General features: G+C 40.2%; 2 protein-coding genes across 2 annotated transcripts in view; one reads left to right on the top strand and one right to left on the bottom strand.

Moving 5' to 3' along the window:
- Positions 1-1,720: 1,720 nt before the first annotated feature.
- ANKRD9 (ankyrin repeat domain 9) lies at positions 1,721-7,767 on the top strand. Its single transcript, XM_070942067.1, has 2 exons — positions 1,721-2,015; positions 5,640-7,767. The coding sequence occupies exon 2, from the start codon at positions 5,724-5,726 to the stop codon at positions 6,609-6,611; it is 888 nt and encodes a 295-aa protein (XP_070798168.1). The 5' UTR covers positions 1,721-2,015; positions 5,640-5,723; the 3' UTR covers positions 6,612-7,767.
- Positions 7,768-21,002: 13,235 nt separating this feature from the next.
- The window catches only part of TECPR2 (tectonin beta-propeller repeat containing 2), a 38,553-nt gene continuing 33,023 nt past the window's right edge, over positions 21,003-26,532 (bottom strand). Inside the window, exons 15-17 of the mRNA XM_070942057.1 lie at positions 24,895-25,036; positions 23,974-24,123; positions 21,003-23,106 (exon numbers count right to left, since the gene is read on the bottom strand). Of these exons, the coding sequence (XP_070798158.1) occupies positions 22,949-23,106; positions 23,974-24,123; positions 24,895-25,036 (450 nt within the window). The 3' untranslated portion in view covers positions 21,003-22,948. The remainder of the gene's footprint in view (positions 23,107-23,973; positions 24,124-24,894; positions 25,037-26,532) is intronic.

Here is a 26,532-nt window from a genome sequence, read left to right as displayed (position 1 = left end):
AGCCTCCAGTTCCCTAATCATCCTGGTTGCTCTTCTCTGCACTTTTTCTAGAATCTCAACAACTTTTTTTATAATGCGATGACCAAAACTGAATGCAGTATTCTAGGTGTGGTCTTACTAAGGCTTTATAATATTTGTAGAGAGAGTGATTGGCAGCTGAATTCTAAGCAACTGATGAAAGAGAAAATGAAGTGGCAGATCCAGCCAATCCCTTTCCTTAAGTGGTTCGGTGTCTGCTTTCTCTTGTATTGAAAACCAGTACCAAAAAGAAAAGAAAAGAAAAAATTCTTGGAACTTCGATGAGTTAAGTTTCTTGGAAGGAGGGTTAAGCTAACACCACAAGAATTCCAGGGAAGGCTTTGTCACCCAAGGCCCCTATTTATAAGCTATCATGGCAACAAGATTCAGGAACGTTTGGTGAGACTTTTCCAGTCGAAAGAGGTGAAAGCTCAGCTCTCTCTAGTGCAGGGGTCTCCAACCTTGGCAACGTTAAGCCTGGCGGACTTCAACTCCTAGAATTCCTCAACCAGCAAAGCGCACTGCTCTAGCGCACCTGTCCTTGCTGGCTGGGGAATTCTGGGAGTTGAAGTCCTCCAGGCTTAAAGTTGTCAAGGTTGGAGACCCCCGCATTAACGCACCTGTCCTTGCTGGCTGGAGAATTCTGGGAGTTGAAGTCCGCCAGGCTTAAAGTTGTCAAGGTTGGAGACCCCTGCTTTAACGCACCTGTCTTTGCTGGCTGGGGAATTCTGGGAGTTGAAGTCCGCCAGGCTTAAAGTTGTCAAGGTTGGAGACCCCTGCATTAACGCACCTGTCCTTGCTGGCTGGGGAATTCTGGGAGTTGAAGTCCTCCAGGCTTAAAGTTGCCAAGGTTGGAGACCCCTGCTCTAGTGCACCTGTCTTTGTTTTGGCCACAACAACTACTAACTAGACTCATCCACGGGAGCGCCGATTCACAATAGGCGCGCAAGGGCAGCCCCTTTAGCGGCGCCCTTGTTGTGGCAGGAGAGGGGAGGGGTCGGCGATGGGGCAGCAGAGCTGGTGTTAGGAATGTTTCCGTCGGCTCCAAGCCTGGCGGAGAGATCAGCACGTTAAGGCAGCCAATGGCAGCAAGCCCCGAGGATGGGAGGAAAAGGGGGCCCAAGGGGGCGGAAGAGGGCTGTGGGGGGGGGGGAACGGGGGGCGTCTGATCCCCTGCAGGGGGAAGCCCCATCTGCCTTGCCGCCTTTTTCGCCCTCCTCCCCTTGTAGGGTCAACAGCACGAGCCCCGCGCGCTCCTACGACTTACAAGCAGCCCGGAAACTTTCTTGGAACTTTGCCTCCCCGCTGACGCCAACAATCGCTCCGGGGCCCCGTCCTCTCCTCTCAGCCAATGGGAAGCTGGGGGGGGAGGACCCCGCCGGGACCAATCCTGAGGCTCCGGACAGTTCCCCGGTCCTAAGCGACCTTCACCAGACGGGGATCTGGGAAGGGATAAAAGAGCCCGGAGGAGGCAATTGAAGTTTGGCCGCCGCCGCTGCTGCTGCTGCTGCTGCTTCTACTCCTGCTGAGAACAGACGGCTCGGCTGCTGCTGTTCCCGCCCGCGGCTTCTCCTCTGAGAAGGCAGTTCGCGCTCGGTGCAGCCGGGAGCCCAGCACAGCCGCTCTTCTTCCGCAGGGGGAGGAGAGCGCAGGCAGCGGAGGAGCGCACGGGGGCGGGGGCGGGGGGGGCGCGGCGGAGGGAAGAGCCGCGGCTGCCGGACTCCCTCGGGTGCGTGTGCGCGCGGCTTGCAGCCGGAGAGAAGCAAAGAGCGAGCGGCGCTCATTCATTGCTGCGGCCAGCCCCGAGGAAGAGCCCCGCGCGACCCGCAGGCGAATCCCGCCGGGCTGCATTCTTTGCGGACGGAAGAAGGGCGGCTTTGGATCCCGCTTTCCCTGCGGTCAGGGCCCAATCCGCGAATGCCAGATCGAAACCCCAGCGACGTTTCGGAAGACCGGCGGGCTGGCTGGGGAGTTTTTGGGGTGGAGAGACGCGCGAGGTAAGAGGAGGTCTTGGGGCGTCTGGCGAGGGGAAGGGAAGATGGAGAGCGGGGGACGGAGGGAGGGAGGGAGGGGAGGGGAGGCAGGGGTCGTGCCGGAATTGCATCTGCTGCTTGGAAAGACGGAAGGTGCCGAAGCAGAGAATGGGGGCCTTGGGGGCACAGCGGTGTCTTCTGAGAGAATGAGTAGCGCCCCTTCTCCCTTCAAGTCTTGAAAGATGAACCGTCAACACCCCCCAAAATGCATGTTTTTATGCTGTTAAAAAAAGCTACTCGGGGGGGAGGAGGGGTCTTTGGAAGGGAAGCCTTTTGGAGGAGCCGGAGCCCGGTACTCCCCAAGTGAGAGAGAGAGAGAGAGCAGCCTGCAGAGAAGAGGTTGTGGGTACAAAAACTAGCAGTATAACCAGATTGAGAGAGTCCTGGCCTCCCCTGAACCTCCCAACGTTGTTCCTCCTCTTTCCATGTCTTGTTACAAGCGGCTGCCTGGCAAGAGAGGAGAAGAAAGATGAATGCCAGTGAGGGGAAAGCAGGTCAAGTGGTAACTGCCTTTGGAGCCCTCAAGGGTGCAAGGTTTGGAGGGCATTCCCTTGTTTGTACCAGCAAGGTCCCATTGGGTGAGTGGGATGAAGATCATGCTAGCTCAAAAGGGGAGGACACGGAGGGGGGAATCCAAGGACAAGATAGTGTAGACCTGCGTTTCTCAGCCTTGGAGAACTTTAAGAGGCAAGTGGTTTTTAACTCACAGAATTCCCTCAACTGGCTGGGAGTTGAAGTCCATACATCTTAATATTGCCAAGATTGAGACACACTGGTGCAGTAGATTGGCCTGAAAGTGCCTTTGGGCCACATATTAAATCCCAAATTACTATATTCCGAGTAGGTACCAGTCCAAGATGGACCAAACCCTGATGTTGAGATCACTGGGGGCTCCGCTTGTAAAGCAAGTCGCCATAACGCTAACAAAATGGATTGGGATTTGCAGGGTGGTATTTAACTGGCCTTCTCCAAATTGCAACTTGATCAGGAGGTCAGCCTTGTTACTCGCGGCTGGGCCAGATCTTCATGGCCCTTTGCCTTTGAAAAGGAAGCAAACATCACACCTTCCTGAGCCAAAGTGCAGGCACCCTTAAACCCTTCTGCTAGTGTAAACAAAACAAAACAAAGCTGAACTGGCCAGCAGAGTTAATTTATCTCAGATCTATCAATAGGAAAGAGAAGATGCAGTGTTAATGATGTACTAGGAAATCCCTTTGTGACAACCCAGATGGGTATGGTGATTGGGGTATAGTAAGCTTTCAAGGGCTGCTATAGCAATACTCCATTCCTTGCCTAGGAGATCTAACAGCTCCAAGACAATAAACTGAAGAAGTCATTCTGTTGCGTGTGTTATATTGATTGTAATATTGGGGTGAATGGGGATAGATAAGCTTATACAGAGTGAGTCGGAAGTCTTTTGCAGCTCCTGGGAGACATAAACACCATAGTTAGTAGCCCATTTCTGGGACTCAGATAAATTCACCAAACACAGTTATTTTTCAATGCCTGATCTGCTGTTTGTAGCTCAGTTTGATACTGAGGAGTGAAATAGCCCCTTCATTTATTGATCATGAATGCGCTAAGACAAATATGTACATATTGTATTCAGTTTTAGATGAGGAGTCACAAACAGCCCAGCTAAATAAAATACAGACCACATACACCTCTAAAAAGGTACTGTCTGTTTACTTTATCATACTTAATAATATAAAGGGGACTGACACCGAATTAGAGTTCAGGTACCTTGTAAAAACTAGCTCTGCAAATTTCCATTCCATCTGTCCTGTGGGAAAATTGATTCAATCTGGGTTAGATTTAAATTACTTAGTTCAGCCAACACCTCCTCACTCCTTTCTTATTTTTAAGGGCAGGAGGAAAAAATTAATCACTAAGCAGAACTAGTATTACAAGAGGTGATAACCACAGAAAGAAATGTCTACAAAATTTGGAGATTAGGATAAAGATTATCCAACCAAGGTGAGCGATATTAGGGGCCTTGAGTAAGCTGATAGATAACCAGATATGTCTATTATTTGATAGAGGGTGGGGGGAAGAAGAAGCAAAAAAATATGTTTATGCTAAGGGAAGCTACCCAAAAAATCCTCATCAAGTCCATTGAAAGTTGAGAAATATAGGTAAAAATTGTGGAAGATCTTAAAAGCACTGGTACTGTTTTTGTTCCCCAAACCCTCAGAAGTAGTTTTAACACTGATCCATGACTAACCTGTCTTTACTTGACTTTAAAGGCTGGGAAAAATACTGTGCCAGCTTGACCTTCTATAAATTATGCAACAGCAAAAATCCCATCTACACAAAAGGGATAGAAGGAAAAGAATAACATCAGAAGCCTGACATTTTGCATACAACAGCTGATCTTGGAGAGGAGGCAACTGACAAGAATAACAATACCACAAACTTGTCAGTCCCCCACCCCCAACTCCAGTTTTCTTGTCTGAGCAAAATGCAAAGCCCTCAAACTGCTGTAGAATCTGACATTTGGTAACTAGCAGAGTTCCTTCCAATGAGAAAATGGAGCCTTGGAGTTTCAAAATAAAACTCCATGGTGATTTTAACTCCACTGTAATTGATATTTATTTATTTATTTATTTTATTAAATTGAACAGAGAGAGATCAAGAACTATTTTCAAAGAGTTGGATGGCAGTGCCTGCAGTTCCCATCAATACAGGGAGACTTCAGATTCAGGCAGAGTTCTTTCCTATCATCTTCAAACAGTTTTTGTCAATACCTCACAATACAGGTAGTCCTCGACGTACGACCACAGCTGAGCCCAAATTTTTTGTTGCTAGGCAAAACATTGGTTATGTGAATTTTGCCCTATTTTATGACCTACCTTGTCACAGTTGTTAAATGAATCACTGCCATTGTTAAGTTAGTAACATGGTTGTTAAGTGAATCTGGCTTCCCCATTGTTAGAAGATTGAAAAAGATGATTACGTAACTCCAGAACGCTGCAACCGTCATAAATATGAATCGGTTGCAAAGCAACTGATTTTTTTTTTTTTTTGCAAAAAGTTTTTTTGTTTTTTTCCAAACATACAAATTACATCCTTTCGGAACAGAGCTTTGATCCGGTCATCACTTTGTTCAATTTTTAACAAAATCTTTAACAAAATATACTATTTTGCCGTAGCACTTATTTCTAAATCTTATATCACATATTCAGCTAATACCATCTTTAAAAAAATTAACACATATTTACTTAATCAAAACAATTACCTTTCAATTAACCTACCTTAATTCTTAATTCAATTAATAACTCATAATACAACAATTCTTACCCTAAATCCTCACTATTAACAATACAATTCAAACATATTTATATATCATTATGCTCAAAGCATCTGAATTTTGATCACGTGCCCATGGGGATGCTGCAACGATTGTAAGGATGAAAAATGGTCATACGTCACCTTTTTCAGTGCCGTTGTAACTTCAAATGGTCACTAAATGAATGGTTGTACGTTGAGAAACACCTGTACCTTGATGAACCTGGCATGGGAGACAAAGACACAGAAGAACGTGGCTTTTGGGAGGGTAGTTTCTAAACAATTCCTTTTTTCTTAAAGCCTTCCTCCGTCTTGTTGACTCTTCATGAGAAAAACACCTGGTAGCCAAGAAGGGAGGTCTTCCCTGTGAACCCAGCCTCAAGGATGCCCTGGAATGTCAAATGGTTGAATAGCTGCAACAGCCACAGCTCCCAGTCTCAGAAACAATGCAAGAAATCCTCTTTTGCTTTCTATCAAGCTGTGAGAGACCAGCTACCGGTATGGCTCTTGGAAGACATGAGGCGCATGGAGGCTTTCCACTGGCAAGAAGGAGGCAAAGTCAGCACATATTCACCTTCAGAGGCACTGCTGTATGCCCTGGTACACAACCACCAGCCTTATGCCCGATATTTACTGAACCAATTTCCTAAAAGTGCCCTTGCAGTACCAAGCCTTCACTTCAGCTGCTGCCACTCTTCAGCTCCTCACTTAGCTATGGCCGTCCGGTACAATCGTATCCATGTCCTAGTAGAGATTCTGAAGGCCATCAAAAACTTTCCAGTAAACGACCGAGCTACCTATTTGGACCGCCGAGGTTGCAGTCGAGTAGAAGGTGGCAAAACAGCCCTTCATGTGGCTTGTGAACTGGCAAGGCCGGAGTGTTTGCTTTTGTTGCTGGGACACGGAGCCTTACCTTGCCTTCGTGACTGTGCTGGGAACACACCTCTAGACCTACTTCTACAACAAATTTGGGAGAGTCCAGCATCAAATCTCTGCACCAAGCTTCTCCTTCTGGACTCGCTCTTGCTCTTCATGCCTACAGGCTTCCATTTTGCCATGAAACAGCAGCTGCGGGAAGACCAGCAACCATGGCAGGACCTCCTGGGTGATAGCCGATATCAGTGGCTGGCTGGTCTTGCTCCTTGCTCTCTCTTTGTTAGATCCATGCAGGTTTTAATTGGGAGCATTTCACGCGAACATTTCCCAGAAGCTCTGGATGGGCTACCTTTGCCGCACTTTCTGAAACCTTTGGACCTGAAGTTGAAGGGCTAAGATCATAAGCTAGAGACCCCCTCTCTCCCTCACCTTTCAATTGCTGCTTGTGTGATGAAAATAGGTTGTGTGGAGAACCCATGTGCTGAAAATGAAATCTGTGTGGGAGAAGGAGAAGCACTTGTTTTAATTAGAGACCTTTTTTTGCAAAGATTTTAATATGTTGTGTTTTTATTTAACTATTGCTCAGTCGGAGAGAGTGGAACACCTAGAGAGCATTCTAAAAATAAATGTCATTTTATGGCAGGATGCAGGGTTTAAAGCTTAACTTGGGCATGACGATTTGTAGACTGCCCAAGTGAATTAGCATTTTAGGCCAGAAGCTAAACGAAGCAATGAAACAGAGAGTAGCTTCTGTAATCCATACTCAGTAGATCAACAGTAAATAATGCACCAACTGGATACTGATTGCTGCAAAACAACAAAACAAAAACTGGATATACTCCCAGCCAGCAAAAGAAGGTTTGGAGTATGTCCAGTTTTTCCACCTTTTCTTTGTCAACTTCAAATTACGTGCCACAGGATTGTATATAATTTAAACAAACACAACACAACCAGAGTTTGAAATGTTGGTTTAAGCTATTACCTCTTATAGAGTTGTGTCCAGCTAATGTGAAAAAGGACAAAAAATATCATTTCATATAAAACAGCTATTAGATGTTAGAAAGAACTGAACTATTGGCCAGCTGTCCTTACTCTCTTCCTCTCTCATTATTTCCTCATAGCAATATATTGCAACAGTCAATTTCTTAAAAGAGTTATTGTTATTTTCTCTGCCACCAATAGTTCACTTTTATTTAAAAAATATACATATCCAAGAGGAGGTCAAATCAGCTGAGCATTAAACAAATTTTTAAAAAGCATTAAATACATAACAATCTCCATTGGTATTAATAAAAATAACCATAGTGGAACAATATAAGCAGTAACTATTTCAGTAGGAAGTAGTGAAAACTGAAAAAACATTCAAAGTCAAAAAAATGTTTTTGCAGTCATTCGAAAATTATTTGAGATCAGAAGGAATATTGATGAAGGTGAGGGTCAAGAACCAAGATGTAAAAATGCAAAGCTTCACATGCCCTTGTTGCCATTGTTCTCTTCAGAGTCATGTCTCATCTATCTGTCTTGCTTTCTGTCTGTCTATTATATTTGCATAGCCACCCAACTCACATAGTGACTCTTCATTTCATGAACTTTGTTGAGAACATGGGGCTGTAAACATTAGCCCACTGAACACTGAATACGGTACACATCAGGGGTGGGTTCTACTTACCTTTACTACCGGTTTGCAATGGGGCTGCGCGCGTGCATGAGCTTCGCTCACTCGCGTGTGTGCTGTTCTGCGCAAGCACGGAAGCATTTTCATGACATCGGGGTCAGTGGGCAGGGCCTCCCGCCGGTTTTACTACCAGTTCTATAGAACCGGTACGAACCGGGGGCAACCCACCACTGGTACACATCTGGTTATTCTTATGGATGGGTTCCATATCTCATCACAAAATGGTCAAGAAGGACAAAAAGTGTTTTGGATGAGATAGATGCAAAAGAGGGTCTAATTGTGCACTCACAATCACCCAGACTCATCTACCAAATTGATGCAGGGTTAGTCCAGAGGGATTAGACTGAGTCTCTCCCCTCCATACACAGTTGTTGGCTGAAATGCAAAAACTATTTTACTTCAGTCCTTTACTTTAGTGGCACAGAACCTGGTGGCTCTGTGCCACTAAATCGTGGTGGTTATGATGATGAGACCTGGGCTGTGAAGACACAAGCCTAAGCTCTTAATCGTTTATTAGACCATTTTAGCCTACTCTCAGTCAGCCCAATCTATGACTGGTAGGGATAAAAAGAGAGGAGATCCTGATATACATAACTCTGAGCTCCTGGAGAAAAGCTAGGGTATTAAAGAAAGGAATCAATACTGAGAATAGGAGACATGCAATTCTGACCTCTAAGGGAAAGAAGCAGAATGGAATACGGGTAGTGGAGTTGGAGGAGAGCCCCTGCTTTCGCTCAGAATCTGTTGTCCTGCTTAGGTTAAAAGGTAAAGGTAAAGGTTCCCCTCGCACATATATGCTAGTCATTCCCGACTCTAGGAGGCGGTACTCATCTCTGTTTCAAAGCCGAAGAGCCAACGCTGTCCGAAGACATCTCTCTGGTCATGTGGCCGGCATGACTAAATGCCAAAGGCGCACAGAACGCTGTTACCTTCCCACCAAAGGTGGTCCCTATTTTTCTACTTGCATTTTTTATGTGCTTTCGAACTGCTAGGTTGGCAGAAATTGGGACAAATAACGGGAGCTCACCCCATTACGCAGCACTAGGGATTCAAACCGCTGAACTGCCGACCTTTCGATCAACAAGCTCAGTGTCTTAGCCACTGAGCCATCGCATTCCTTTCTGCTTAGGTTAGATATCTAGAATTGGACGGGTGCATTTAGGCCATCACTTTCGGGCTTCTCTCTGCACCCCAGATACATGGCTGTGTAGCACCTGCCTGAATGTAACCAATATAACTAGTCCACCCCCTGTCTGGGTATTTTATTGCACTGTTACATTTCTTTTATAATTTGAATTATCCCACACATGCACATATGTACAATATTCAGTTGAAGAAATCTGCTTTCCTATCATTTAAGATAGGAAATTTAAGATTTAAGAGCTGTGGTAGCGCAGTGGTTAGAATGTAGTACTGCAGGCTAACTCACTGCTCACTCCAGGAGTTCGATTCTGTGCGATTCAAGGTTGACCCCCTCAGCCTTCTATCCTTCCAAGATGGTCAGATTGTTGGGCGCAATATGCAAAGTCTGTAAACCACTTAGAGAGGGCTGTGAAGCGGTATATAAATCTAAATGCCATTGCTATTAAGTCTACTATTCCATGTGTGACAAAATGTTGAAGAACAGGTCTAGAGTTAGACCTTCTTCTGTATAAATCCTTACAGATATTTGAGAAGTCCTATCATAGCCCAGCTCAATCAACTTTCCTCAAAGCTAAATTTTCCCTGCTCCTTCAATCTGTCATCTCAGGTTTAATTTCTAATCCTTTGGGCATCTTTGTAGCCCTTTTCCGAATTGTTCCATTTCTGATTCCCTCTTAAAGTGCAATGGTTAGAATTTAGCATCATACTCAAGGTGACTTTCAACCAAAGCAAAACAGTATTGATACAACCTAATATTGCATCTGCCTTCTTGGCAGCCAAGACACTTTTCTCGAATAGCATCATCAAGCCAGATATTCCCATTCTACACTTGTACAATTGATTTTTGTAAGTGAAGAAATCTGACCTTGTGTCTTAAATTATATTCTATACTATAGTATTAACTGATAAGTTAATATTAATATCTATCTTCTAACTGTAATTGCAATAACCTATCAAAATCATGTTGAATTTTCTTTCTTTCTTCTAGGGTGTTAGCCATCCCACCTATTATCATCTGCAAGTTTGATAAACATTCTCTCTGTCAAGCTTCACATTAGGATACAGTTTCAGCTTTCCAGATACTTAACTCTTAGTCAGCAATTAACCAAAATGCTCTCTACAGCATTTCAAATTTATTCACTTGAATAAGGGTGCAAGAAAAGGTGCTCTTAATTTACAATGAGCGAGAAAGGGTGCTCTCTAATCAATCTTTACATGTTTTGTTTGGCCAAAACATGTAAAGATGCCAAACACACCTGTCCTTGTGAAGTGCAATCCATATTCTAGTGATTAATTATCTTGATACATCAGACAAGGATAATCAACATCTTTTCCATCATGATCACTGGATTATAGTAGTCTTACCTTTTCCCAGTCTTCTTCCATGGACTGGAAGGATAAATGAGAATGTTTCCTGAATGCTCGGGTTCTTAATTTTCTTTCTGCGATTTTCAGAAACAGGTCTCCCTTGAACATGGAGTAGTGGTTCACCAGAAGTTTGATAAAAAGTCTTATTTTTCTGCCTGTCCTGAAGGGCCAGCAGACCCTTGAGAAGTTACAATAAGAGACTGTTTGCCCAACATAACCAGCCACAGCTAGGCAACCAGATTTTAGCCTTATCTAATGATGCCCAAATTGTAATCTAGGACTCATTTGGCATGAATGTCAAAACTAAATAAAAACAAAATAATAATAAAAATTTTGAGTTTGAGATTTGGCCGACTGGAAAGAGATTTTTGTTAAAAAAAAGTTGAGCTCCTGAAAATGCCTCGTAGAAAAGGACATACTGTATATATTATGATGTCCAGTGTGAGAAGTAAAATGGTAGATTAAGACTTGACCTGATCCAGCAATAACTACAGATATTCCTTGTTAAGTGAAACCGCCACTGTGCCTATAAACCTACCTCAGCATTTATTTGAGAAATTCATCCAATAGCACTTTGTAACAGGACCTGTCATTCTTGGAACAATTTCTTTCAAGAGTTGGGGACTCTGAAGCAGGGATGAAATCCAGCAGGTTCTGACAGGTTCTGGAGAACCGATAGAGGAAATTTTGATTAGTTCGGAGAACAGGCAAATGGCACCTCTAGCTGGCCCCAGAGTGGAGTGGGAATGGAGATTTTGCAGTATCCTTCCCCTGCTATGCCCACCAAGCCACACCCACCAAGCCACATCACACATCACACGCCATGCCCACAGAACCGGTAGTAAAAAAAAATGGATTTCACCACTGCTCTGAAGGTTGGTGTCCACTTATTTGATGTCTTGTTTATTTCATTTACATCCTCCTTTTATTTAGGAGCTCAGAGCAGGTTACACTACTCGTCCTTCTCCCATTATTCTCTACCACAACCACCACATATGCCAAAAAGTCCAGCAGCTCCCTGCTAAAACAACTCTGATTGCTGTCACCAGCATTTAACTATAATGATCCATGTTGGTAACTTACAGCAGTGGTCACCAACCAGTGGTCCATGGACCACTGGTGGTCCGCGAGAAAATTTTGGTGGTCCTCAGAAACATTATTTGCATTTTTATATTGCACTAAATACTATTTATCTTTTTTAAAAAATTCATATTAGTGGTCCGTGAGATTTAAAATTATGAATTTAGTGGTCCCTGAGGTCTAAAAGGTTGGTGACCCCGACTTACAATATATCTTTCCTCTGTCTTCTCTGTAACTGAATACTTGTCTCAAAGTACCTTTGAGTGCCTTTTGGGGGTTGCTTATATAACTCTCTTCATTTTTATGCCAATTTAGTATTGGCATTCCCTAAATGAAAAGGAGACAAAAGAGAAACTTATCTGTCCCTTCTGGAAGGAGTTGCACAGAAGGTACCCTTGAAAAATGGCTGTAAACATATTTAAATATGTCAAACCACTTGAAAATAAATGTAATCTGCAACAAAATGCTTGCCTTCCATCCTTCTCAACATTATCCCATACTATTTCTCCAAACATTGTGTTTCCCACTTTTCATCTGAACACTCAACATCCTTCCGCTACCCAGTATCAAGCTGTGGCATGGGGTGGGTTTCCTCCATTTGCATTTTTATACTTCAACAAACATACATAAGCCAACAGCCTTTGCTTTAAAGCCAACCTCCTTTGGTAATTTTTATCCATATTTCCTATGTAACCTGGTTTGGAAGTAACAAATTACTGTTGTACCATAGGTGATTTAAATCATAGCTGCATCAGAGACAGAACCAATTTTCAAACTTTTTGTTAATACATTTGGATAAACCATTATTTGAAAAAAAGAAAAAAAAGTACCGTATGGAACAAGAAGCCTACTGTTTAGGGTTTTTTTGTGTGTTACCACACAAGGAGCTCTTTTGTTTCTTAAGATTTGAAAACATGCCCAGGAAAGGTCTTTCATCAAAATCAGTACATGTCATTACAAACGTCATCGCTGTGAAGGCATTTCTGCAATGTTCTGCAGTGGAACATTTAAAAAGCCAATGAATGGCTACTGCAAAGGTGCTGCCACACTTTATAAAACAGCATGGGATTGTTATCATCAGCCAGACCAGGGGTCAGCAACCTGCGGCTCCGGAGCCGCAAGCGGCTCTTTGGGTCCTCTGCTGTGGCTCCCTATCAGGTGATCTCACCACTGGCTGACCCTGCCCCTCGCCCTTCCCTCCCAGTCACTCCTTGCCTGACTTGAGAAGGTAAGGATGACCACAGGGGATGGGAGAAGCGACCAGGGCAGAGACAGAGAGAGTGGGAGAGAGAGAGACATAGAGAGATACAGGGAGAGAGGGAGGGAGAGAGAGATATGTCAAAAGAATTTTGTGGTTCCCAGTGTTTTTTAACAATTGGTTCTCTGCCCTAATGACCGGCTGGGTAGGCGTGGCTAGGGGGATCATGTGACTGGTGGAAGTGAGTGACATCAAGTTGGCCACGCCCACCCAGTTTTTATGGCTCCTAGTGTTTTCTTTTCTGTGGGAAACGGAGCCAAATGACTCTTTGAGTATTTAAGGTTGCAGACCCCTGAGCCAGACTAAAGGGGAACAGACTGGATTCCATCATGGGCATAAACACACATTTTCCTTTCAGGCTTCAAGCAGAAAAAAAGTAAACTTTTATATAGAACCATCAAGATAAAGATTAGATATTAAGATATTAGGAAAAGAGTTGCAAGGACAACATAGTGTTTTTCATTCATCATCCAGCAATCATGACCAAATTGCATGGAGGATTTCAGCAGACGGTTCTGTATCAGGTGCAGAGTTTGTTAAGTCTTTCGCGTTGCCTTCTATTCAATTTCTGAGCAGACAATGAGAATTATAACTCTAATAATGCAACATTTGTATAAAGCTTGACTTAAAAAAAAATCCAGGTCCATGCAATATACAGACTTGAAGGCAATAAACAGGAAATAATTAATTTTCTTATATTAAATCAGCCTACCTCAATTTAATAGTCCCTAGGTATATTAAATGTCAACTCTTGGAGTCCTGAGGCAGCATGACCAACTTTGAAACATTCTAAATATATGGAGGACCTCATATTAGGGAAGGATGCACAATACCCCAAAGAGTATATGAAAAGGGTCTTGAAGTCTGAGCTCATATTTGGAGCAAACAAAGATTTTAAACAAATGGACCTACCAACTTCCTATCTGCTTTAGCCTTTATTGCAGATGGGTAACCCAGTCACTAATGTTTTGATAGGTTTTTTGGGCATCAGGCTCCTTTCTGATTTTTAAAGATTCTTTCAGTTAAAAAAATAAAATAGAAAACTAGCAAATTGCAGAACAAAACATACTCTCCTCCATTACTTTTATTTCTGTAAAAACCTTTAGGCCCTGAACTGGTTGTACAGATGTTCTTTAAAAATAAAAATGATGGATGGCTGCATTCCAATGCTTTCTTTCAAAGTATAGGAAGGAGGGAGGGAGGGAGGATCATTTGTAATGGTAGGAAATATTCTGGAGGACTAGAAATTCATCGTTTTGTATTTGCTCCAATTCTGTTGTGATTGGTCACACTTTCAATGCCAGCCAGTTTGGGAATACAAATTGCCCCCTTCAGTGAAATTTGAGACAAGTCTAGTGCCAGAAGACTGGAGAAGGGGAAATATTATTCTTGTCTCCAGAAAAGGAAGAAAAGAGGACTTAATAGTCACAAGACCTTGCTATTGATAGTGGGAGGAAAACTCTGAAACATATCATTAAGCAATCTTTTGGGGAGCATGTATTTGGCAGAAGTCATGGTTAACCAACTTGATCTCAATTTTTGAAAGTTTAATTGATCACAGGTGTGCTACTGTTAAATGGATATAAAGTTTGCTGAACAATTGTACTCAATAAATAAATGTACCTCAGTGGCTCTACAACAGTCTGGATGAGTGGTATACTGCAAGAGGCCATTCTAGGCCCTGCACTGTTTAATATATTTATAAATACTTGAATGAAGGGTTAAATAATAGGCTTATCAAATTTGTAGATGACACAAAGATTGTCATCTACAAATTTGTAGATTTATATATTAAAGAGATTATATTAAAGAGATTATATATCTCAAGAGAAGTAATCATTCTACTCTACATTCTTCATTGGTCAGGCCACACAACATTACATCTAGTGTGGTTACCAGTTTAGAAGAAATAGACCAACTGGAACATTATGGAGGAGGGCAACCAACATGATATGGAATCTGGAAGGAAAAATTTATGAAGAACAGCTGGAGGCACTGAATGTATTTAGCCTGGAGAAGGGGGGGTCTGAGGGGGATATATGATATCAGTTTTCATAATTCTTCCCTGCTGTGTTCATCACAGTTTGGATATTGTTGGTAGCAAGGTGGCTTTTCAGTACCAACATTAGTCATACGGCTTTCACACAAGTCTATTCCTGACTATGCTAAGCTGCCTCCATTTCACAAATGAAAAAGAAAAACAACTGGTTGTTGCCTCTTTTAAACAAGAAAGATTCAGATACCATTGCCAATTTTTCACAATTCACCTGAAGAATTGCAACACTGTGTTTCCAACAACCTTATGACAAAACTCACAATTAGTTTGTGTACTGTCCACAACCTATATTTGATCAGCTGAGCTCACACAAAAACAGTACCATATATTAGCCAATCTCATTGCAGCCTAGCATATCATGTGAATCCATCTTGCGCAGTTATAGTTATAGATTTCTTCGTAAGTCAGGGCCAGAAAACTAGGTTAAGTACACAACAAATAAATGAAGTATTTTATGCAAACATAATAATACACCAAAAAAATTCATTTGGCAAAGACCCCTAAGAATCCATGAGCTTTTTTAGATTCCTTGTCAAATCATTATCAAGTTGATTAATCTTTGCAGCTGTTTTCTTGCCCCCATTCAACACTGTATCCTCTCAAGTAGATCTTCAGGCAGCAAAATGGTATTCCTAAAGACAAATCTGAACTTTCCTTGGAATTCAGTGTTGCTTTTTAAATTGAAAGCTAAGATACAGGAAGGCAGAATAATGAGGGATTGGGTAATTTAGGGGGAGCATCCCAGTAATAAAGCTCTTCATGATTCCTCTGGATCTAGGCTTCTTTTTTGAGAAGTACCTGGTAGGACAAAAATTGAGCAGAATTTCAACAGAATCAATTTTCTTTTAAAAAAAAAAAAAACCACCTCTCTGGTTACATGCAATAGCTTTTGTTGATCCTCATCCTGAACCTCAATATATTGCAAGGCTGAATCACAGTCTTGAAAACAGGCTGTAGAGATTGTCAGCCCTTGGAGAAAATGTAACTTTCAAGGTTTTTTTTATCAGTCGGAAGTTATGCCAGCATTTTAACAGGTATTTAATTTTGCAATTTGTGCTTTCATAACCAGGTTCACCATTAAGCAAGCTATTTAGGGTGCATCAATAGAGATTTTTCTGGCAGGGATTCAAGATGCAAGGGTGGCATTCTTGTTCGTGGCACCACAACCTTATTTTGAATTCTGCAGATTTCTGCTGGGTAGGAGGCAATAGCGCAACAGCTGTGAGAAATCTTAAGTATGTAATTGGTGGCCTTTTGTTCAGCAGTCAAAAAAGTCTTTCCTTGCCTCCCACTTTGGCACCAAAGCATTAGAAACAGTTGCCCAGATACCTACAAAATCTTGTGCCATGTTGCTATATGAGAGAAAGAAAGGGGAGGCTCTGCTTTTTCTCTTTGGTGGGTTTTGTCTCAATAAGCTCCAAAGGACCAATCTCAGCTGGCATTTGAAAGAAAGAGTACTAATTGTCAGGAAGCAATCAAAAAGTATAAGTGATGACTAAGAAGTCTTGCTTCCATTTTCTTTCAATGAGGACTCTTATTATAATGGAAGAAAGGCACTTCAACACAGTATTCAAGGGGGATCTCATCAGGAACCTTGTTTGTAGAAAGCACTGGTGAAGTTGCCAGATCCAAACAAAAGAAATTGAAAACCTTACACATTTCATAGCATAGCCGTGATGCCTTGCATCAGTGAGATGTGTTTGCCCATCTTTTTTCTATTCTTCTTTAACCATGGTAAATGCAACACTAGCAATTAGGACTGTTACCTGATCAGAGAAATCTCACAGAACAGTCTGATGCATGTTTATTTGGAAGTAAACCCAAGTGCACATGGTAAGGGTGACTGTTAGATAAGAGTACATAGGCTTATGAAGACAACCATTTTTTCTCGTTTCCATATGCATCACAGATCATGTTCTATATCAAAGAGGTGGAGAAAGTAACTCAGTCTGCAGGCAAAAATGTGGCCATCTAATTTGTGGCCCACGTGCTAAAAGACCACTCCCAATTAGCTTATATTATGGGTCAGGGTATTATGTGAAACTACCCAATTCAGGTCAGTAAATCAGTGTCTGAATTAAGAACGTGTATGTGTTTATGAGCTGCACTCTAGCTATTGCTCATATGGGGTTCCTGCTATACCTACCAGAGCTAGTTCAACATTTATTTGCTTTTGTTTTTAATTAAATTTATTTGCTACCCATGTCACAAGGTCTTTGGACCCAAAGAGATTGCCTTACCTCTACATAGCAAGAAAAAAAAAAGATTAATTGCAGACTCAGCAAAATCTTATGAATACCGGTATGTTAAAGGAAATAGGCTGCATTTATATTTTTAAAATAAATAAATATGGCATCATTCAAAGGTTGAACACTTAGATAGCTGAAGGCACCACTTGGTACTCTTGGTGAAATATAATCTAAGATTTCAATTTTCTCTCCCTCTCGTCTAGCTCCTCATATATGGATTTAGGTTGGTATGGTTTTGATGATTCAGAAAATGTAAGGAAGTTCCTGTAGAAGACTAAAAGAAGGCTATCTGCCACAGCCATCTCTGCTAGCCCAAGATCTGAAGTACTTCTTTTCATTTGCAATGGCCTAATACCAAGGGGAATCTGAACTTCTAATTTTTTTTTCTTTTTGTATTTCTCTTCATGTGACCTGCGATTGGAAGGGCTGCCATTGCCCTTGAGATCTCCCTCCTGAGATCTTTATTGGGCTTCAGGAAGGCCATAAAACACAGCTCTTTCTTCAGACATTAAGGACAGGACATTAGTGGAGCTTGGTATGTGTGTTGGTGCTGGAGCTTTTTTAAGGTGCCTCAGTTATAGTAAGATTGAATTCTGTATTATTTTATTTTTAGATTAATATGTTTTTATGCATTGTTAATATCCCGGATTTACGTGTTTAAGATGAAAAAATAAAATTTCCAAGTAAGTTAATGAATGCTCCCAATATTCTCAAAACATCTCTTATAAAAATTAAGTATAATTATATTGGGGCTTCCTTCTCCAATCCAATATCTGTTATAACTTTGTGGTAAATTCTATCCATTATATCTACTTTCAAGTAAGTTCTCATTATGGTGATTTTTTCTCCTCACTTTGTCTTGTATCACTGTGCCATGACTGGCTACACCTCAAAGTTTGAAAAAACTACCCATTTGTGCAGACAGTCTGCAGAGAAAAAAAAAAGTGCAACATTTTCCACTCCTGCTTCAGACCATGGAAAAGCCATTTAATCCATTAGTCCATTGCATACTTTTTCTAAGGGTTTCATGAATTGATATTAAAATATCAGTGGTTATATCTTTCAACAGTAATAAAATGTGGTGAAGAGATCTTTTTTTTTTCTATAGTAGAAAATTCTATAGCCAAAGCAATTTCAAAAGATATGCACCAGTAAATTCTCACTGAAGAAGAATCTTATTTGAAGTTCACTTAAAAGGGCAATTATTCTTGATGTGGTACTGTAATTGAATTGGTAATATAATGGAAAGCCAAAATTGCTTTGCAAAGTAATATACTGTAGGTAGAATCATACATAAGTTGAATTGAGGAGATGTGTGAGGTCATCTATTGTCCCTATTGTAGAAAACAGCCAATGTTTCCCCGTTGTGGCTATATCTCAAGAGATATTTTGCTTTTTTACAATTGTTCTACAAATAGAATACTATTTAAATAGTATAGAATTAGCTTTATTTATTTTAGATTGTAAAGAGAATCATAATGTTGAAGTTTTGCCCATTAAAAAAAAACATTTAACATTGAAGAGCATACACTTTTTTCTGGAGTATGAGTTTCCTACATTCATGGGGATTATTGTGTTGAAATGTGGGAGGATGTTGAAAAATCTAAAATTGCGCTTAAACTTTTATGTACAACAGCATCCAATCATGCTTCCATCTACCATGTTTTGTGTAATATTTCAAATCAGCTGTGTAAAATTTTATATTGCTTAGAATTATAAAACTTGTGTCCTTACTTTATACGGAATTCTGGCCAGTCTTGTGTTTAGCCGATCTAAGTTAACAGTCCAACATTTTAGGATTTACATCTTCAGTGGTGTGGTTTTGAATCTTTTAGAACTGTATGTAACTGTAAAATATTACAACCTACAATGTTGTCACATCCCTCTGGGTCTTGTTAACAAAAAGATCAACATTACTGTAAACAGCGTACCATGTCATGTATTTATTGTACATTTTACTATCTTTTTTGGAAGCTTTAATTTTAGTAACCAATGGCAGGAATAATTTCAACCAAGTGTTCTCCTGATCATTCCTGCAGATAATTTGATCATTTCTCTTTAGTGAACAGCTTCAGCTCACGTTTTGGGGCTGTCTTGCCTGAACTGCCTTCAAATCATACCATAACATTTCAGTAGAGGAAAGATCAGGATTTTGCCTCAGTCATTCCAAGATGTAAATTTTGTTCAGCCATTGTTGTGTTACATGACCCACACTGCTTTAACAGTTCACAGATATTCTGCATTCTCCTGTAAAATTTGCTGATACAATTCAGAATCCACTGTTCCTAATCCTAAAGCTACAAAGTATCCCCAAACGATGATAATCTCACTAATTTGGTTCATGGTTGGAATCATTAGGTTCTTTTCTTTGAATTCTGTGTTCCTCATTAAACTGTTCAATGCAAGAGTAGCCTCAATTTATTTGCTATTACTCATACCTTCTCAGCAATCTCCTGGAGAATTGCATACTTGCACAGAATTGCAGTCTTTGCTCTTGGGGTGAATTTTGTTCTTGAAGAGAGTTAATAATAATGTTTCATTTTCTGCATTTCTATATGCAGTGCATATAGAGCCGCGGTGGCGCAGTGGTTAGAGTGCAGTACTGCAGGCTACTTCTGCACTGATCACTGACTGCCAGCAGTTTGGCAGATCAAATCTCATCAGGCTCAAGGTTGACTCAGCCTTCCATCCTTCCAAGGTGGGTAAAATGAGGACCCAGATTGTTGGGGGCAAGATGCTGACTCTGTAAACCACTTAGAGAGGGCTGTAAAGCACTATGAAGTGGTATATAAGTCTAAGTGCTATTGCTATTGCTATATGTGTGACCATGGATTGCTGGAGGCTAAAATATGGTGTAGTAATTAAGGTGCAGAATTCAAGAGAAACTCAAATTCAAATCCACCATCAGCCATGAAATTTCATATGCCAACTTTGGCTCAGTCACTCTCAGCCCAATCTACCTCACTGGATTGTTCTTGGGGGGGGGAAATTGTGTATGCGATCTTGAATTCCTGAACAAATGTATGACATGAGTAAATAATTTAAATGGCAATAATCTTGTAGCATCTATCATCCCGATAACCAGTAATCTTTTTTTCTGAATTTGGTAGAGATTTTGATCAAGACATGATTCATTTCTATAAATCCACGAGTATGTTTTCAAAGACCTTTCAAATCCAGACATGATTGTTATCTCTTTGATTGAATACCTGAGTCAATATAGCTCCTTATGAGAACTGAACATTTATTTTGTTAACTGCCTCAAACAAATGACTCTGGGTGCTTTACAACAGTGATGGCGAATCTATGGCATGTGTGCCAGAGGTGGCACACAGCGCCCTCTCTGTGGGCAGCAAGCTGTCACCCCAGCTCAGCTCTGCTATGCATGTGTGCGTGCCTCCCACCAGCCAGCTGGTCTTTGGGTCTCTGCTGTGCATGCATGGGCCAGGGCGCATGTGGGGACATGCACGGAAGACGGGCCACACACAGGGGATGCACGTGCATTGTATTTTGGGGGTTTGGGCGCTTTGGGCACTTGGTCCTGAAAAGGTTAGCCATCGCTGTTTACGACAATGTAAAGACCGGTCTCAACCCCCTCTATTACCTAAAAATCATACACATAGTTGCATAAATATACAAATACAAAGTTGATCGTGGTATCAAATACTCAAGTAGAACTGAGTATTTGATGAAATAAATAATGCCTCAAAATATGAGAAATAAGTCTTCAGACACTGTTTCCAACCAAATAGTTCAATAGCTCAAAACCTGGATCTTTGGGACCTAGAAAAAGAAACTGTAAAGTTTTCTTGGATGTTTCATTAATTTTATCAAAATGTTTATTATATAGCTCCATAAAACCAATTTAGGATAGTTTTACTCAGAGGCATAATAGATTGGGGCAGCCTATATATTTCATAAATAAATATACCAAAATTAAATATCAAAACAAAAACACTTTTTAAGAAAAAAATCTAGTTTATTGCACTTATCTGAAAGTTTAATGGGGAAAAAAACCACAAGTCTATGGAAGTGAAACTATAATGGTAAACATTTCAGACTGTTAGAAGATACAAAAGAACTCATTGGGTTTAGAAGAGCTGTCAACACCAATTCATAATTATGAATCAAGCCAATCACACTATTATGCACCATATAAACAAATTCGTAAACTAAGTAATTAATGAAAGGGGCCCATTTTAAAAAGTGTTATTGTGTTTATAATACATGCAAACATTCATACATATTTTTGGGTACACACACAACTATGTCATTTTTTTTTCATTATTAGAATATGAATATTTGCCCAAAAGTGCATCATGGGGCCACTCCACTTGCTCAAAATTTCTGGACTTCAGAGAAGTGATGGCACTGGAATCCCAGTTGTCAAAGGACTTCCAAAGTAATATGTCAATTGAACTAGGGATAGATGGACAGCTACAAAAACCCTCAGAGGCCGACTCAAATAGATGAGATCTCAGAATAAAACAAATGTAGCCACTTGGTCACTCCAAAATAAAAGAATCAACCAATAACATAGCATTGATCATACAAGTGCTGCTGCTAATAAGTACGTCTATGGTGCCAAAATTACTTCTTATGCGGAAAATCCATTAATACAGTGTTGTATCAGGCAGTTTTAGAAAGAAAAAAAATCTCATTATCTCCACCCAGGTTCATCCAGCATCACTTCAGTTAGCTCATTTGCAGATTCAATAATAGTTGCTTCAAATATTCGGGTCTCAAATAAATATACATATATATTAAAAAGTACTATAAATGAAAACTATTGGGATTATGTTTTGTTTTAGAGTGTTCTTAAGAAATTCGATAATTATGACACATAAGCTGCAGTGATCAGTAAATTATACATTTAAGCATCTTTGCTGTAAACATTTTAAATATAAGACATCGCAAGATTTAGCTAATGTAGCTAAAATTTCCTATTATAAAGGCAAATCCTGATGAGTACTACAACCTTTCTTTTGGGATAAGCTTCTTTAGTACTATATTTAGATTTGATTATAAATTATGGTACAAAAGGAAATACAGAATCTACTCTGAACACAGGCTTAATTCTGTCAGGCTAAATGTGGTACTGAATCTCACTCACAGAGCCACCCTCATTTTATTGAAATGACTTATGATATTGTGTTTAGCTCTCATAGGCATCTGTGGAACAATAGCCTAAATTGTTTGGAAAAACACGTAAGGCAATCTCCCCTAACAAGAAGCCCTCCAAGATACCTTACAACCAAAATGTCCACACTTCTCAATCAAAATGGTACACATGGCTGGGAATTTGGACAGTTATAATCTCAATTCACAAGAGACTCAAAGCTAGGAAAGAATAAGGGAAACTAATGATTTTAGCCAAGTTAATCAGAGCAAAAAATTCAGTAGAGCTCTGATAATGAAACTTTAATCTCAGCACTAAACTGTGCAGCTCTTTCCACTGAAAAAAATAGTATTTTATTCTTTTCTATTAAAGGCATACCCATTTTCTCCTAAGATATTAATGTCCATGATAAAAACAAAACAGTATTTTTCAGCAGCTGAGAAATATGTAATATAACCGAAATTCTTCCTATAAAGTACAGACATTAGCTTGCATGCTACAGCAAATTCATTTTGCTGTTAATGAGGTTAAATTGATACATTATGGTCAAAGTACAACTTCTAGAATAAAGACAAGTTCACAATTTCTTTAAGCTGCATTGCCTGCCTCACCTGAGATATACTGAACAAGACATTTCACTAAACAATTTGAGGACTACTGTATAAATTAGTCTCCTATATCTCAAAAAGGTAATGTTACAAAATGTTTGTGGCTTCAAAAGCTTGGCATTTCCCAAGTGACAGGATTCCCAAGGATGTGTTCTTGCTTATTTACTGTTATTTATTTTATATCACTTCCCACTCATCCTCAAAATCATCAGAGTGAAATGATATAGAAGCATCACTCTGTTTCTGCATGTTATGAGAATGCTGGAATGTCTTTGTGAGGCGGTGAATGAGATTTCCTGAAGAACCAATTGCCCATAGTTCATCTAGAGGTGTAACTGGGAAACAATAACAGCAAATTAGTTTTAGTATACAACATAGAAGAACCAATGACTCAAGAAATCTAGTTTGCCTCCAACCAGAAAAATGTGAGGCTGAATTATATTTAAGATTATGGCCATTGAAACCAATGGGATTTGTGGTCAGCATTAACTTTTTTCATTGATTTAATGCCTTTGCAATAACAATAACAATGGAGTACTATTTGGATACCATTGGAACTGACAAAATCTCCACTAATCAAATACAAAATGCAGCTGCTGTACTTGGAAAAGCTTACATTCTGTGATGCTACCTTTAATATCAGTAAACAACAACATTTGCCTATCCCAGGTCCTTGGGAAGGACAGGAAAGGTGGATAAAAATGCCAAATTCAGTCTAAAAATCAGGCTGAGGGTGCAACCAACCAATAATAATAAATTAAATTTGTCAACTAAATTTGGAGGAAGAAACTTTGTCTCATTTTCTTTCCAACTTTGTCTAAATTAAAAAATAAACAGAAAACAGAAAAAGTCCAATGATTCAGTTCAAAGTAGTTGTTGGAATAGAATTCACTTGATATCACTTTGTATGCTGATACCTGTTTGCATGATTTGTTTTGGTAGTGAATGGCTCATGTGTTCTACAGTAAGGAATTAGGTCAATGGCAGTTTGTTATTCCAAATGGAGATAAAAACAATTAAGTAATATTTCTTTTAAGGCTTAAAATCTAGATGTAGAAAGGAGTTGTGTGAAATTAAGATCCAACTGATTAGAACAGCTAGTATATTTCAGCTTTCTCATCCTGAATAAACAGAATTCCTGCTATAATCCCACAAATAACATGTTAATGGAGAGAGGGAGAGGGAGGGAGGGAGATACTCACCTGCCAAACAAGAAACATTTCCTGGAATCTTCTTCCAGTAATCACCTGCAGGATTTTTATCTGTGATGCCATATCGGCGTGCTACATCTCCATTTGGACAACGTGCCCATACAGTCTTCATGCTTATTACTAACTCACTTGCCTGAAGCCCTAAAAGCCAAGACATTTGAGGTACAAACTTTGAGATGGATAGTATGCCTACTCTATTCAGAAGAAACGTATCATTAGAATAAATTAAAACAAAGCATAAAAACAAAAAAAGGGTAGCTTCATACATTTTTTATCTTCACAGCTAAGAACTATATGTACACTCCATGAAATATTTGAGTCCATTTATTCCTTTTTAATCTACTGGGCCTCACAACATCTTGTGATGAGTGCCACAATTTAGGATATTGGAAGAGGGAGGTGGTTTTGTTGCAAAATCAAAATGTGTTACAAAAATGTAAGTAAATTAATTAAGATGGGTCCAAGCACTGGCAATACAGGTAGTTTTTGACTTATAACAGTTCATTTAGTGACCATTCAAAGTTACAACGGCATTAAAAAATGTGACTTATGACTGTTTTTCACAGTTACCACCTTTGCAGCATCTGTATGATTATGTGATCAAAATTCAGATGCTTGGCAACTGGTTCATATTTATGACTGTTGCTGTGTCCCACGGTCAAGTGATCACCTTTTGCAACCTTCTGAAAAGCAAAGTCAATGGGGAAGCCAGATTCACTTAACAACCAGGTTATTAACTTATCAGCTGCAGGGATTCACTTAACAACTGTGGCAAGAAAGGTCGTAAATGGGGTAAAACTCACATAACAAATGTCTCACTTAACAGAAATGTTGGGCTCAATTGTGGTCATAAGTTGAGGACTACCTGTACTCAAGTTACAACCAAAGCATATAGCTGTTAAGTAATCTTACCTGGAACCTGGTCCCAATCTGTGCCTACTGGCATCTCCTCTGTAATCCCAGTGCGCACATGAACATTGCATTTGTTGTCAATGGCCCACAGACTCTGATCATTAGGACTTGAGTACACCCTGATCAAGTGGACTCCGGCTGCCTACAAAAGTAAAACATATTGTTTGATGTTACAGATCCTATTTTGTGAATTGGCAAACTAACTGAAGGGAGGAAAAAAAAAAATGGATAAACCACTGATCAAATTAGTCAATTCTGGAAAAAGAAAATCTCAATGTCACATTACACACTACTCAGTAATGAAATAATTCACCATGAATTGAATATCAATGAGATTTCAGTAAGTTCAATTTCACCCCTCCACCAATAAGCATGCACAAATGGTAAAAGACAAGAAAATTATTATAAATTTTTAACTGGTTCAAAATAAAACTAGGTTTAGGGAAATCAAGGGTTCAGAACACCGACCACAATTTTTGTGCAAGTTATATTACTTAAGATGCTTTTTTAACCCAATCCAAATGTTTTATATATACACATTATCCTATGTATTTATTTATTTCACTAACTATGAAATATATTTAACTGCTATATTTTGGGCTGTATTTTATGGCTGTTATTCTCATAAATGTATACACACACACACACACACATTTATGAGAATAACAGCCATAAAATACAACCCAAAATATAGCAATTAAATATATTTCATAGTTAGTGAAATAAATACATAGGATAATGTGTAAGTGAATAACATTTGTAGAAACTAAGAATATATCCATCAAATGTTAATATAAAATTAGGTCTGTCCTTTAACATATTATTAAATCTAGTCATGTAGACTACCTATTGCTCCATTTTACCAATCCAACGTTTTTATCTATCTATTTCTAAAGATATTGCTTGAATTTTAAGTAGTGCCTTCAGTCTTCAAAATCTTTCCAAATTTAGAATTCCTTTTCTGAGGTTTTTAGTACTGCCCATTTATGTGAAACTGATTAAATTGGGTTTTTTTACCAGAATTTATTAAATCCATTGATCCCTATTTTTAAGATGTTATTTTGTAGCGTTTACAAATTATTTGATGCATACTGTTGTATAAATCATCTTTTTAGACTTATGGAGATCTTCCTGATATAGTTTTATCAGGTTCGCCTGATTCGCCAGTTGCGTCCCTTTCTGGATCGGGACTCGTTAAATACGGTCACTCATGCCCTTGTCACTTCCCGCCTGGACTACTGCAATGCTCTCTACATGGGGCTCCCCTTGAGGAGCACCCAGAGGCTCCAGCTGGTCCAGAATGTGGCTGTGTGGGTGGTTATGTGAGCGACGGGGCGCTCCCATGTGACCCCCCTCCTGCGCGAGCTGCACTGGCTCCCGGTGGTCTTCCGGGTGCACTTCAAGGTTTTGGTTACCACCTTTAGAGCGCTCCATGGCTTAGGACCGGGGTATCTACGAGACCGCCTTCTGCCACCAGTAACCTCTCACCGACCAGTACGTTCCCATAGAGAGGGGCTCCTCAGGGTGCCGTTGGCCAAACAATGTCGACTGGCGGCCCCCAGGGGGAGAGCTTTCTCTGTGGGGGCACCCGCCATCTGGAACGAGCTCCCCCCCCGAGATACGGTGGATCCCGGACCT

This window comes from Pituophis catenifer, unplaced genomic scaffold (genome assembly GCF_029215685.1).
Source record: "Pituophis catenifer annectens isolate HBS135680 unplaced genomic scaffold, rPitCat1.0.hap2 SCAF_1, whole genome shotgun sequence".
NCBI classification, from domain to species: domain Eukaryota; kingdom Metazoa; phylum Chordata; class Lepidosauria; order Squamata; family Colubridae; genus Pituophis; species Pituophis catenifer.
The sequence above is the reverse complement of the archived record's forward strand: the minus strand, read 5'-3'. Positions and strand labels throughout refer to the sequence as shown.